Source organism: Tilletiopsis washingtonensis, assembly GCF_003144115.1.
Source record: "Tilletiopsis washingtonensis strain MCA 4186 unplaced genomic scaffold FA09scaffold_5, whole genome shotgun sequence".
In the NCBI taxonomy this organism is placed as follows: domain Eukaryota; kingdom Fungi; phylum Basidiomycota; class Exobasidiomycetes; order Entylomatales; genus Tilletiopsis; species Tilletiopsis washingtonensis.
In genome coordinates, this window is record NW_020312002.1 from 624364 (window position 1) to 637589 (window position 13226).

Here is a 13226-nt window from a genome sequence, read left to right on the forward strand (position 1 = left end):
ACGCGCACGCCGCAACTCGGCAGCGTCTGTCACAGCAAGACCAGGAGCTCTCGCACGCGCAGAGCCTGCGCGACGACGAGAGAATCAACGAGGCCGAGGCCGCAAGGAACGAGGCTCTGCACCTCGCCGATGAGATGCAAGCTCGGCTGGCTGCGCTTGAGGCAGAGTTGGAGGAGCTGCGTGCGCGCAACAAGGTGCTCGATGGCCAGGCGTCCGACGCGAGCTTCGCCATCAGCAAGCTCAACAAGGCCAAGGAGCGGCTCGAGGAGGACAACACCAACTATAGCATCGCCCTGTGAGTGACCCTCGCCGCGCGGCTGCGCTTCTGCGCTGACTTGCTTCGCCTTCTCAGATCTGCCAAGCAACAAGAGCTCAGCCTGCTGAAGCGCAACACGCCTCGCATTTCGAGTGCTACGCCCGCATCGCAGGCGCAGCACACACGGGCGAGCCAGTCGGCTGCCGAAGAGTCAGAGTCAGGCGACGACTTGCCCGTGCTCGAGCGCGGCCCGGCTGCGTTCAAGGGCACGCGGCGGCGCCTGACGACGGACCCTGCGCAGCATCCGGTGCGACGCAGCGTCGCTACCCGCAGCAGCACCAGCGTGGTCGCGAGCGATCCGGTGGCGCCGCAAGCGAGCACGTCGCCAGTCGGAGCCATGGGCCCGCCGACAGCCCGGCCGTCTGCACGGTGCATCTCCGTCGTCGTCAAGCCAGAGGCGGGCAGCAGCAGGAAATCCGTCTCGCGCCCGTCATCCGTCACCAGCAGCTCGTCGATGACGCGTGTCGACGAGGGCACGCCCAAGGTCCACGCGCCGTCTGCAGCCAGCGTCGCGCGTGCGGCACGCCGCGAGAGCATCTCCAGTGCGACGCCGGTCTCGCGCAGCAGCTCGCGCGCCGACATGTCAGGCCCGCAGCGCACGCCGCTGGCGTCGGCAAGCAGCAACACAAGCCTGCAGAGCGTCGCTGCCACGTCTCGCCCTGCGCTGGGCGCTCGCCGCGCGTCAGTCACCAAGGAGACGGCGTCCCTGTCGCAGTCCAATGGCAGCCTGGCGCGCAGCTACGACGGCCCCATGGAGCTGTCCGAGCTGACGCTCTCGACCAACTCGCGCCGCGGCGCGTCCGACAAGGAGAATGCGGCGGCCCTCGCGGCACTGCCCGCTGCGCCCAAGGGCGTGCCCGGCAGCGGCTCCAAGCTCGGCGGCTCCGAGTTCCTCGAGCGTCGCGCGGCTGCTCGACGCCAGTCCATGCTTCCTGCCTGAGAGCCACAGTCATGTATACCCTCCCTGAATGCTCATCATGTGCACAGCTCGTCATGCAGACCGCAGTGTAGTGATTGGCATTGCGAAGTCAGATCGCGTTGTCAGACCACTCGTGACGCGCCAGCGCGCAGCGTGTGCGAGCTGGAGCCCATCCAGCCGCCTCCTTTCCCGCCGTTCCCTTCCTTGACAACAAGCAGGCTGCTTAGAGCTGAGAGGGTGTGGGGTCAGCGTGGGCTGCGCGCGCAGAGGGCCGGAGCGCTGCTCACCTCCTCGTGCTTCGGCTTCTCGTGCTGCTCGGCCTCGGTCTTGGCCGCCGTGCTGTTGACGGCGCTGGGGTCGACCTTGACATCGTTCTTGGCGTTGAGCGAGATGAACTCGACGAAGCCCTCGATGGTGCGGTCGCCGTTGAAGTCGAGCCACTCGCGGCCGCCGGCGGGCTTGAACTTGATCGTCGGGAAGCTCTGCACCTGGAAGCCGGCCGACGGCGGAATGTCGTTCGTCGTTGCGTCCATCTTGGCAATCGTGATCTTGTCCTTGATCGAGGCGTAGCGCTCGCCGAGCGTGTCCCACGTGGGCGCCAGCTTCTTGCAGTGGCCGCACCACGGCGCGTAGAACTCGACGAGCACGTCCTTCTTGTCGTCGTACACGATCTTGTCGAACTCGTCGGCCACGAGCACGTGCACGGGGCCCGTCTGCTCCTGAATGGGCTCCGACTTGATCGAGGCGACGAGCTTGCCGCCGACGAAGTCCTCGACGAAGCTGGCAATGGCCTTGCCGGCGTCCGAGCCGAGCTTCTCGAGCGGGAACTTCTGGCCGCCCTGGATGTCCTGGATGGCACTGCAGGATCGAGTCAGCACTCGCACCTCGCGGCAACCTTCTTTGCGTGCGCAACTCACAAGGCGGGCCACGACTCGCCCGCGAGGTTCAGCGACTTGGCGTGGTTGACAAACTTGTCGGCGTCAATCCAGACAAAGTTGACCTTGCCGCGGTACTTCTGCGCCGTCTCGCGGATTGCCTTGAGGTCGGCGTCCTTGTTGGCGCCGTTGACCTCGGTGAAGTAGTAGGCCAGCGGGATACCCGCCTCGGCGTACGTCATGAAGTTCTCCGGGCCCACCTCGTCGACGAGAGGCACGCTCTGCGCCTTGAGGAAGTCCTCGAGGCCCTCCTCGTCGTCAATCGGGCCCGTGTACTTGATCTCGGGCTCGTCAAACGAGCGGTAGAGCACGACGGCCGGCGGCGTGACGCCGGCAGCCTTGGCCGCCTCGGCGTCGGCCACGTGGCCGAACACGTACGCGTCGCGGTGCTTGTCGGCGACCTTGGAGAAGGTCGAGAGGTGGCTCGACTGCTCGGGCAGGTACGCGACCGCCACGACGCGGTCCTTCGTCTTGAAGTCAGCCAGCTCGGCGGCCGACACCTTCGAGAGCGAGGGCAGAGCCTGCCTGAGAAGCGCGCGCGCAAGTCAGCACGCTGCCTCGAGCATGGCGTGTGCGCGCGCGCGAGCTGCGCGCATAGATCCGCAGCGCCTGCGCGCGCGAATCACACTCACTTCTTCATGTAGCTGATGATGCCATCAGCCTTGCGCGGGCCCGTGTACTCGGCGGGCGTGCCGTTGCGGAAGACCTTGAGGGTGCTGCGTGGCGGAGCGCGTGAGCAAGAGAGGCGCGAGAGAGAGACGCATGACTCTGCCCGGCAGCACTGGCAGCGCGCACCAAGAGCGCTCTGCCTCGCCGTCGCAACTAGCGCAGAGCAGCGCGCGTCTCGACTCCAGCGCAGCCCACCTCGCCACAGGCACCTCACAGCGCGCACACTCACGGGTAGCCCTGGATGTCCTGCGAGGCGCACAGGTCCTCCTCGACAGTGCAGTCGACCTTGGCGATCTTGATTGGCGGGCTCTCCTTGAGCAGGGCGGTGGCCGACTCCTCGTACTGGCGAGGGATGTGAGCTTCGTGGGCGATGCAGCGGCACAGCGGCCACTCACGTGCGGCGCGAGGGCCTTGCAGTGGCCACACCACGGCGCGAAGAACTCGACGAGGATGAGCGGCTGCAGCAGAGTGTGAGCATGCTGGCGGCCGCGGCTGAGCACCACGCGCGGCGCACCTCGGGGTCGACGACGCTCTTGAACGAGTCCTTGCTGAGGTTGATCACGTCGGACGTGTCGTGGGCACAGGCGACGCCAGCAAGGGTGGCGGCCGTGGCGGCCGTGGCGAGCAGGGCGGAACGGGACGGGAAACGCATGGCGGAGAGAGAGGGGTGGTGTGGTGAGAAGGAAGGCGAGGCGGCCAGCTGCTGCTCAGGAGTTGGCAGCAGGTGGCGGCCACGCTGGCTGTGCTGCGCGGCCGTGTGCCTTGCCACGTCCGCCGGCCGGCGTGCGGTGGTGCTTCGCTTCGCTCTTGGCTGCTGCTCCCGTGGCTGCGCTTGCGGCGGCGAGGACCCCGGCCGAAGGCTTCCCGCGCCGAAGCCCGGGCACTGGAGCAGTCTACTGCTCGCCGGCGCAAGGCACGGTCCACGTCGCGCCGCGCACGGGGCCGTGCCGTGGCGCGCGCCACGTAGGCGCGCGGCGCGAGGGCGGCAGCAGCGCAGCCAGCGGGGAGCAGCCAAGCTCACCTCCGTCTCCTTGCACCCCCAACTCGGACTTGGTGCGTGGCACGCTCGGAGTCTGCGCGATGAGGAGGAGGTGCTGCACTCCGGGAGTGCACTCATCTGGCGAAGCACAGGCTGCAGCGCGGCAGGCGGCACGAGGAGCTGTCGCCGGCGGGCGGCCCTCGCACCTCTTTCGGCCGCAAGCGGCGCGCTGTCTAGGGACGCTTGCGGTCGAGACTCCTTCGCAGGCGTGGGACTGGCTCACCCTCTGTCGCCTGGACGCTCGTGGGCAACCACAGCAGACGACTGCCTGGGTTCCTCGCAAGCCGGGAGATGAGCTGAAGTCTAGTCTGGCTAAGCAGGCACAGCGAGCCCCTTGTTCACATTTTGCATGCAAAAGCTCTGTCCTCAGCATCAGGCGCTGGGCGTACGGCGCGTTGAAGACGGGACATGTCGCATGCGAGCCGACCACTCGTCCGCAGCGAGCAGGAGGTCAAATGGCCGCTTGCAAAGCCTGCGGCTGCTCCTACTCGTCCGGGGGCCCTACGCACCTTCTTGCGATGAAAAGGTAGCAGCCCTGAGAGCGGCTTGTGCGACGGTCAGCCGTCTGCCAGGGTCAACTCGGCGGTGCGGTCGAGCTCTCACCTCGCGCACTGCTAACTCAGACCTGCACACCTGAGCGGTGCTGGCTGCAAACCTCTCAGGATCCGTTCTGTCACGTGAAGGAGGTGCCGGCACTTTCATCCGTGACAGCGGCGCAACGGACGCAGATGCGTGCACCTGGACGCATGTGCAAGCGTGTGCTAGCGTCGATGCGGTGCTTTAGCACCTGGGCAAGCCTCTGCATCCTGCACGTCCGTGCACGCCGCAGCATCAGCATGCTCAATCGCCGCGCCGTCCATGTGCCAGTCCGACCTTCGGGAGCGCCAAGCTGCCCTTAGGCTTGTGGAGCCATGCTCTCGTAGCCCCGGCTGCCACACGTCACGAGGCGGAGCGAGGCCGTGCGCGAGGGACAGCCTCTTCGAGCCGGCCACGTGGCTCACACGTCGCCCCGCCTTGGTCAACTTCCGCTCGCGGAAGAAGCGCAGGCGTCTCTGCAAGCTCGAGCGGCGCTGCTGCCGCCTTCTGTGCATCTGATAGGGCGCCGGCCCGGGGTGGGGATAGGCCCGCTGGAGCGCCACGCGGCGTCGGCGTCGGCCTTCTCACGCGAGCTGTCCCGCGGAAAGAGGTGGCTCCTCGCTTCTCAAGCATCTGGCGCCGCCGCCAGCCCAAGCGCAACGGCCTGCGGAAGCTCGGCGAAATGCGACTTCACAGAGGACGGCAAGAGATGGCGACTGCGCCTCTGCGGCGGCAACGCCAGATGGTAGCCATGCTGATTGGCGCTGGCGGGGCACAGCACTTCGAGCCGGCTACGGCTGCGAGTTGCGGAAGAGCGAAGGCCGCACCACGTTCTGCGCCCTGAATCATCGCTGCGCCCACCGCCTTGCATCGGCGACCGTCCCGATGCTGCGACGTGCCCGCGGACAAGGGGCCGAGGGAGCGGGAGGCGTGCACGACGTGAGGCGTCGCAGCCTCGGGCTTTGCGAGCGCGTTCTTGCCTGCAGCGACCCCTCTCGCGTTCTTCGGCTGCCTGCCCGCTCCTCGTGGCGCTAGCAAGGTGCAAACCTCCTTCCGCCCGCTGCTCTGCACCCCTCTGCAAGCAGCAGCCACCACGACCGTGTACAGAGAGTGGCTCGCTGCGCCGGACCCCCGTTTGGCGCCGCACGATGATGGCGCCGTCGCGGTCGTGTCTTGCGCGGCGCAGCGCACCCCCTGATGATGAGCTGCCGTCTGCTGCTGCTTCTGCCGGCTGCTCGGCTTCGCTGCTTCTGTTAGCCGCTGTGCTCTGCGTTGCCGCCGCTGCTGCTGCCGCACCTTTCGCCGCTGCGGCAGCCTGCATCCTGCAGCTGCAAGGCCCCTCATTCAGCCCAGCCTGCAGGCGCAAGCATGCTTGCTTCTTCCTCTTCCATTCGCCCGCACCCATCGTTTTGGCTGTTGATGCCTCTTCATGTCGCCCGAAGCGGGCCACTCGCAGCTGAAGCACGACTTGCGTGCCTATATCGGCACAGGCCCGTGCCGGCCACCGGCTGATGAAGCATCCGACAGGCGACGGCGAGAGTGTGCTGCCCGAAGGAGCGGAGCCGCGGCTGATGCCGCTGGCGCTGCCGCGCTGCCTGATGCTGCCGCTGTGCGCCTGCCAGTCGCTCCTTCCCGCCGGCGCTAGTGAAGATCCATAGATGACGAGCACGGCCACTTGAGGCGCCACTTCCGCCGCTGCGAGTGCTGGCGTGGCTCCTAAAGGCGCCGACAGAGAAGAAGCCAGCCGCGCTGCCCCGCTGCGAGGGAAAGGAAGAGAGGGCCGCCGCGCTGGTGCTGTCGGAGCTACGCTACGCTGCGCTGCGCCAGATTCGAGGGTGGGGAGCGCAGCCTGGCGGCGGAGCGCGGCGGTGCAGCAGCCGGTGCAGCGCGCGCTGCAGACGCAGACGCAGCGCATCGCAGCAGCTGCGCCTCGGAGGCGGGCGCATGAGGGCACCTCGCGAGGCGCTGCAGCTGCTGCCCGCCTCCATCGATCCCGGGCACGGCGCCGGCCGATGCGCCGCGGGGGGCGCGTGCTCGCATCTCGCTGTGCCGCCGCAAAATACGCTTGGAGGCGTGACAGACGGCGGCTGCCGTGCTGCTGCTGCTGTGCCCTGCGCCGCCCTTGCGCTTGCGAGGCATCCAGCAGCCGCTGCAGCGTGCCTGCACTCCGCGGCGCTGCTCTCGTGCCTGCCTCGCCCGCCGCGCTGGCCCCTCTCTGGCGCGCCCCTGCGCTGATGCCGCCGTACCGCGGCGCCGCCTCCGCCCGCCGCCGGCTCTCGCGCATCGGTCGGTGTGTAGACGCAGCGACGCAGCGACGCAGCGGCCGCGGCAGCGTCCGGCGCCGTTGCGACGGGCGAGGGCGCGCTTCCATCTCCCGCTCACCCCTTCCACCCGCACCCCCACCCTCCGCTCCCTCTCGCCGGCGCCGCGCTGGCCTCTGTCCCGTCTCCGAGCCTCTTGGCGCGCTGTGTCATATTGCGCCCGCGCCGCTGCTGCCTCGCGTGTGTGTGCGTGCGCCGTGCGTGTCGTGTTGCGCGTCGAGCTGCGCTCCGGCCGCGCCTGTCTCTCGCGCCCACGCTCCGGCACCGCAGCGCCGAGCCCTTCTCTCCACGAGCGCTGAGCGCCATCTCTCTCCGGCTCGTCCCTCACTTTCTCGCCCTCTCCGTCTTCGTCTCTCCGCCGCAGCGCCTGCGCTCGTGCTGCCTTCCAGCGCAGCCTCGCGCGCCTGCGATCCCCTTGTCCGCACCCCGCGCGTGCGCCTGCTGCAGCCGGCCTCTGCACCCGCGCTCGAGCCCCTCTGCGCGCCCGCGCCAGCGGCACCGGCGCTCCTCGTCTGCGCCTCTCGCCTCAAGAGGCAGTGCGCGGCTGACACAGCTCCGCGCCGGCTCCTAGCTCTGCACCTGCCGGTCCGGGACCTCTAGCTCGCTGCTGCGTGCACACGCCGCTCGTCGCCCGCAAGTGCTGCCAGCGACCAGCGTCCGCACACGGCGGACTGCTTGCCTTGCGGCACGTCTCGGCCTCAGAGCATGGCCGTGACGACTGCCTCGGCGTTCAGACCCACACGCAAACAGAGCAGCGGAGCGCTTGCGGCCTTCACCGACACCGACATGCTCTCTCCCTCAGGCGTGCCCAGCATGACGTCCTACGGCGACCCGGTTGCGCCCTCGTATGCACGCAACGGCACGCCGGGCAGCGCCGGGCCCAGCCGGCCCTCCTTTGGCGCAGCAGGCGGCCCGAGCAGCGCAGACGGCGGCATCGGCGCCAGCCTCATGTCCGGGCCCGGCGGCTCGCTGCTGATGAACGGCGCGCCGCAGGCGGCCAACACGATTGGCAACAAGCCGGCCGTGGCGGGCAGCAGCCTGTACCAGGCGTGCTTGGCACTGCGCGACCGCCTGTGGTGCGTGCAGGGCTTTGGCGAGAACTACCTCTCCGAGGCGCTCTCGACGCCCAGCACGCCCGCCACGCCGTCGCCCTCGGCGAGCGAGCCCGCGGCCAGCCGGCCGATCTCGAGCTTCGACCCTGTGACGCAGCTGTGGCAGCTCTTCCGCCTCGGCGCGCCGCTCTGCGCGCTCTTCAACCACCTGAAGCCCAACACGGCGCTCACGATCAATCCGGACGCGAACCGCAGCAACGCAAACGAGTGCAAGAAGCAGGTGGCCAAGTTCATCATTGCGCTGCAGAACGAGCTGCAGTGGGACCCGGATGACTGCTTCACTGTCTCGCAGCTGTACTTGAACGATACCAACGGCTTCGTCAAGGTGCGCTGCTCCGTGGCTTGTATGCGCCGCGTTTGCTGACACGCGTGACAGGTGGTGCGCACGATCTCGAAGCTGCTCGACATCTTCGAGGCGCGCGGCCTGCTGACGGCGCCGGCGCACGCGCCTTCGGCCTCTGCCGACGTGCTGGAGAAGCCGAGCGACGACCGGGCGTGGATTGTGCGCGAGCTGCTCGACACGGAGCGCAAGTACGTGCAGGACCTGGAGGTGATGCAGAACTATGCGCGCGCGCTGGGCCAGCACGACATCCTGCCGCCCGACACGATCCACGCGCTGTTCGGCAACCTCAACACGTTGGTGGATGTCAATCGGCGCTTCTTGATCTGTGTGGAGGAAAACGCGCGGCGGCCTGCTGATGAGCAGCACTTTGGTCATGTGTTCCAGACGATGGTGCGTGGTGCGGGCGCCTCTTGCACTCGCACAGCAGCTCACGCGATGCGTCCCTCTCGCAGGAGAGCGACTTCTCGGTGTACGAGCCGTTCTGCGCAAACTACGCGCAGGCGCTGGACATCATCACTGCCGAGGCACACAACATCACAGTGCGTGCTGCCGTTGCGCCTGCTGCTCTGCACATGCTGACACACGCGCTACAGCGGCTGCGTGGGCTGCCGGCTGCTGAGGGGTGCTACCTCGACCCGTCGTACGAGCTGCCGACATTCCTGATCAAGCCGGTGCAGCGCATCTGCAAATACCCGCTGCTGCTCGAGCAGCTGCAGAAGAAGACGTCGCCCGACGCGCCCTACTACCAGGAGCTCGTCGACGGCATCCACGTCATCCGCCGCATCACCGACAAGGTCAACGAGACGCGGCGCCTGCAGGAGAACATCCAAATCGTGCGCGAGCTCGAGCTGCGCGTCGAGGACTGGAAGGGGCACAACATCAACACGTTTGGCCCGCTGCTGCTCTCCGACGTGTTCCTCGTCGCCAAGAGCGACACGGAGCGCGAGTACCACGTGTACCTGTTCGAGAAGATCCTGCTCTGCTGCAAGGAGATTCTACCGAACCAGCCCAAGAAGAACTCGAAGAGCAACAGCCTGCTCAAGCAGAAGACAACGGCCGCGCAGACGCCGCCCGGCAAGAAGCCAAAGACGAGCCTGCAGCTCAAGGGCCGCATCTTCATCAACAACGTGACGCACGCCAAGGCGCACAACAAGACGGCTTGTGAGTGCTTGCTGCTTGGGACGACGCTGGCCCGCAGCGCTGACGCCTCGGCTCCAGCGGTCATGGGACAGCCCGGCGGCTCGCACGCGCTGCAGGTCTGGTGGCGCGGCGACGTCGACCAAGAGTCGTTCAGCCTGCGCTGCAAGAACGAGGAGCAGCTCAAGCAGTGGCAGCTCGCGGTGAACAAGCTCATCGACGAGGTCAACATCCGCCGGCAGCACGTCGCGGCGCACTTCAGCCAGTCTGGCGCCATGTCGCCGGCCAACATGGCTGGACTGCACGGGCGCCGCAACACGGGCAACTCGTCGCACTTCCCGCAGACGCCGCTCTCCGAGATCGCGCCGTCGTTCCCGTTCCTGCGCACCGACAGCCAGATGAGCCACCGCACGCGCCTCGAGAGCGACGACATGGACAGCGACCAGATCGAGGGTGTGCGGGACATGGCCGAGGGCATGTCTCTCAACGGCCACTCGACTGGCGGGCGCATGACGCCGCTGGGTGGCCGATATTCCACGCCGGCGGAGCAGCGGGAGCCGCCGTACCAGCAGGGAGAGGGCTCGCGGCCGCGCGCTCGGACGGAGGACCAGGACAGCTCGCTGATGACGCAGTGGCGCTCCAACTCGCCCGCCATGGCGCCGCCGCTGCCGCGGCCGTCGCACGCCAACGGCTCGGCGCAAGCGATGGAGCAGCGGCAGCGCGAGCACGAGCACCAGCTGCGCAAGGCGTCGAGCAGCCGCCAGCTGCGGCAGCCGGGCTATCCTGCGCCGCACACGAGCAGCGGCTATCCGCGCCCGCCGCGGCACGGCGACTCGACCTCGCCCACGGATCCCGACATGCCAGACGACATCACGGGCCGTGCGCGCGCAGACTCGTCGGCCATGGGCCGGGCGCAGTCTGATGCCGGGCAGCATCTGCGCAACCGGTCGGCGAGTAACCCGATGGCGTTCAATCCAAACGCCGTCAACGAGATGCCGCCGCCGGTGCCGCGAGCGCCGTACCCAGCACATTTGGTCAACCACGGCAACGGAGAGCACGGCATGCATCGACAGCCACATCTCGGCTCCGACAAGCGCTTCAGCTCGTCCAGCACATCCACGCTCGATTCGACGCACTCGCTCGGCTCGCTGCGCGGCTCGACGGCCGCCAGCTCGCCGATCACGCACGCGCCCGCCTCGACGCGCTCGACGGCCAACTCGACGCCGACGCAACAGGCGCAGCGCTACTCGAACTCCAACGCCGTCAAGCTCTCGGTGCGCTTCGGCGAGGACCGCTTCGTGGTCGTCGTGCTGGCGTCGATCAACCTCGTCGGCCTGCTGGAGAAGGTGACGAAGAAGGTGCGCGTCATCAGCGGCCGCAAGCTCGACGGCGTGGCACTGCGCGTGCGCTACATCGACGAGGACGGCGACAAGATCCTCATGCACGACGACGAGGACGTGCAGATGGCCTTTGAGCTGGGCCGCCAGTCGGGCACCGACGTCGAGCTCGTTGTCACCACCACTGCGTAGTCGCCGCGTGTCACATGCGTTCCCTCTCTCTCTCCGCGTCACCCTCACATTCCTCGCCGCGCCGGGCCGCCGCCTTGCGGGGCCCTGTCAGCAGGCCTCTCTGTCGCTCGCCATTCACCCCTCTCTCTTCATCGCGGCGCCCTTTCGCGTCTCCCTTCGAGCTGAAGCGCAACGTTCCTGGCCTCACCATTCGCCGTCACCTCCTCCGCTGCGCGCTCCCTCCTGCCAGCTGCCGACGCGGGCTATGTACCTCACACACTCGTTGCACACCCCCTCACACACACATGAATGGCCATGCGCGTCGTCACCGGAAGCAGCAGCATTACAGAGTCGCTTGTATTAGCTTGATCTCTCCGCCTTGATCCGTCGCTTGTAGTCGGCCGGGCTCTCGAGCTTGGAGCCCAGGCTCCACATGCCTCTCCGTGCGCGTCTGCGCGTGTGCCGTCATCAGCTCGCTGAGCTCTGGTGCGCCGGTGCGCGCCGCACCTGCCTCATCAGCACTCACTTTGCCTTGTCCTCGGCCTTCTGCAGCGAGCGCAGGCCCCACGTCGCCTTGTCGCCGCGCATCAGCAGGCGCCGCAGCCACGAGGCCTCGGCGTACGCGGCGCCGCTCTGCGTGTACACCGTCGCCAGGCCGAGCCAGACGAGGCGGTGCGACACGTTGGTGCGCCCGAGGATGTACGGCGGCAGCCAGACGTACGGCGTGGCCACCTACGATGAGCTGTGAGCCTCTGCGCTGGGTGCTGACCGAGGCCGAGCCACTCACCAGCCGCTTGTACTGGTCCACGTGTGCAACCTGTGCAGCGTCTGTCTCAGCACGGGCCGCGAGTCCACAAGCGCAATGCTCACCCTGCACCACACTGTCCGATCAAGGCATAGCCGCACGAGCTCAGCGCGCGCCTCCTTCGAGAAGGGCTGCGCCTCCTTGCCAAAGTGTGCGCTTTCGGGCGCATCGGCACCCGCGAGGCGCACCGAGAGCGTCTCGGTGCTCTTCGCCGGCTTGGGCACGGGCGAGAGCAGGCGGAAGGGAAACGGCATCTGGTGGTACATGCGGAAGCCGTCTGCGTCGCCGACGCTGCAGGGCGGAGCGTCAGTGCTGCCACAAGAGAAAGAGCGGCAGGAGCAGCTGGCGCCGCAGCACGCTCATGCAGCGCTCTTGGCAGCACGGCTCGCGAGCTCTGCGCATGCCCCACGAGCTGCCACTGCTCCAGCATCCCTGCGCACAGGCCCTCTCACCTCGTACACCGTCCCACGAGCGTCTTGCGCCAGCGCAGCGTGCCGGGCGTGATGTGGTCGGCTGTGCGGATGCGGCGAAAGTAGCGCCAGTACATGGCCAGACTGCCCGCCGTCACGGCAGCGCTGAGGAGTGCCGTTGAGAGGGGCGAGGCGAGGAAGCGCTTCCCGGCCTGCTCGGCGCGCTGCGACGTCTCGGCTGCGGCATCGCGCACGGAGGTGGGCACGGCGTCGTGCAGCTGCGCCATGGCGTCGTCGACCTTGGCGTGCAGCTGCGGCGGCAGAGCGTCGAGCGGCGAGCTCTCCTTGGAGCTGCTGGCGCGCGGCCGCTCGGAGCGCAGAAAGTCGAACATCGCTGCGGCGTGGGCGGGCGGAGGCAGCGGGCCACGCTGGCACTGGAGCAGGAGAGGCGACGCGCTGGCCGGAGATGCAGCAAGCCGGCAGCACCCTGGGCAGCTGAGCAGGCGCGGCGGCGGACACGAGGCGCGAGAGGCAGCGGCGCCGGGGCGAGGCGAGGTGATGGTGTTGGGTGGAGGAAGGCGGCGGCGCGCGCAGCGCTAGCGCGTTTGGCGGCCCAGCTTCAACGCGCCTCGAGCGTCTCCAGCTCTGCCCTTGACCGGGGCATTTCTCTCTCCACCGCAGCTGCCGATCGGCGCCGAAGGCACAGCCTTCAGCGGATGAGCCGAACTAGGGCTTTGTTGCCAGCGTCACCACTGCGCATGGCAGTCCTCAGGGAAAGCAAGGGCATTGTCACACGGCCGCTCTTGTTGAGTGCGAGGCAGCACCACTCGCATCTACTTCTCACAGCCTGCCTCAGTCATCATCTACAGCCAGCGCAGACATCCTCGCCCACTCCTTTCACCCGGCACAGGCGACACAGACGCTGCTGCCATCACGACCGCCTTAGAGGCCGCGCAGGCATCTTCTTCTCGCGCCACGCTGCCGTGCTGGTGCCGCTGCGTCCTTGCGACGCTGCCCTGATGCTGCGTGCTGCAGCGCTGGCGCTGAGCGGCGCTGTGGCTGTCAGAGGATCAGGGCAGGAGTGACAGACACATCGGACAAAGCAGCAACTGCGTCGACTTTGCACTCTGATGACT

General features: G+C 67.9%; 5 protein-coding genes across 5 annotated transcripts; 2 read left to right on the plus strand and 3 right to left on the minus strand.

The window, feature by feature from the left end:
• Positions 1 to 91: 91 nt before the first annotated feature.
• Positions 92 to 1091, minus strand: FA09DRAFT_219826 (hypothetical protein). The gene has a single exon (XM_025739545.1). It carries the CDS (start codon positions 896 to 898, stop codon positions 281 to 283), a length of 618 nt encoding a protein of 205 aa, XP_025600079.1. The 5' UTR covers positions 899 to 1091; the 3' UTR covers positions 92 to 280.
• Positions 1092 to 1368: 277 nt separating this feature from the next.
• Positions 1369 to 3491, minus strand: FA09DRAFT_355590 (hypothetical protein; the record flags this gene model as incomplete). The annotated part of the gene is made up of 6 exons (XM_025744848.1): positions 1369 to 2093; positions 2153 to 2695; positions 2803 to 2886; positions 3069 to 3181; positions 3235 to 3297; positions 3354 to 3491. The coding sequence occupies 6 exons, from the start codon at positions 3489 to 3491 to the stop codon at positions 1481 to 1483; spliced, it is 1554 nt and encodes a 517-aa protein (XP_025600080.1). The 3' UTR covers positions 1369 to 1480.
• A 368-nt stretch (positions 3492 to 3859) lies between these two features.
• Positions 3860 to 4451, plus strand: FA09DRAFT_219856 (hypothetical protein). The gene has a single exon (XM_025739547.1). The coding sequence runs from the start codon at positions 3920 to 3922 to the stop codon at positions 4406 to 4408; it is 489 nt and encodes a 162-aa protein (XP_025600081.1). The 5' UTR covers positions 3860 to 3919; the 3' UTR covers positions 4409 to 4451.
• A 2826-nt stretch (positions 4452 to 7277) lies between these two features.
• On the plus strand, positions 7278 to 10901 carry FA09DRAFT_219867 (hypothetical protein). The gene is made up of 5 exons (XM_025739548.1): positions 7278 to 8212; positions 8264 to 8620; positions 8683 to 8769; positions 8824 to 9391; positions 9449 to 10901. The coding sequence occupies exons 1-5, from the start codon at positions 7481 to 7483 to the stop codon at positions 10894 to 10896; spliced, it is 3192 nt and encodes a 1063-aa protein (XP_025600082.1). The 5' UTR covers positions 7278 to 7480; the 3' UTR covers positions 10897 to 10901.
• A 334-nt stretch (positions 10902 to 11235) lies between these two features.
• FA09DRAFT_359200 (staphylococcal nuclease) lies at positions 11236 to 12656 on the minus strand (the record flags this gene model as incomplete). Its single annotated transcript, XM_025745074.1, has 5 exons — positions 12133 to 12656; positions 11746 to 11971; positions 11663 to 11692; positions 11402 to 11607; positions 11236 to 11326 (listed from the first exon to the last, which is right to left on the minus strand). The coding sequence occupies exons 1-5, from the start codon at positions 12480 to 12482 to the stop codon at positions 11236 to 11238; spliced, it is 903 nt and encodes a 300-aa protein (XP_025600083.1). The 5' UTR covers positions 12483 to 12656.
• Positions 12657 to 13226: the final 570 nt, after the last annotated feature.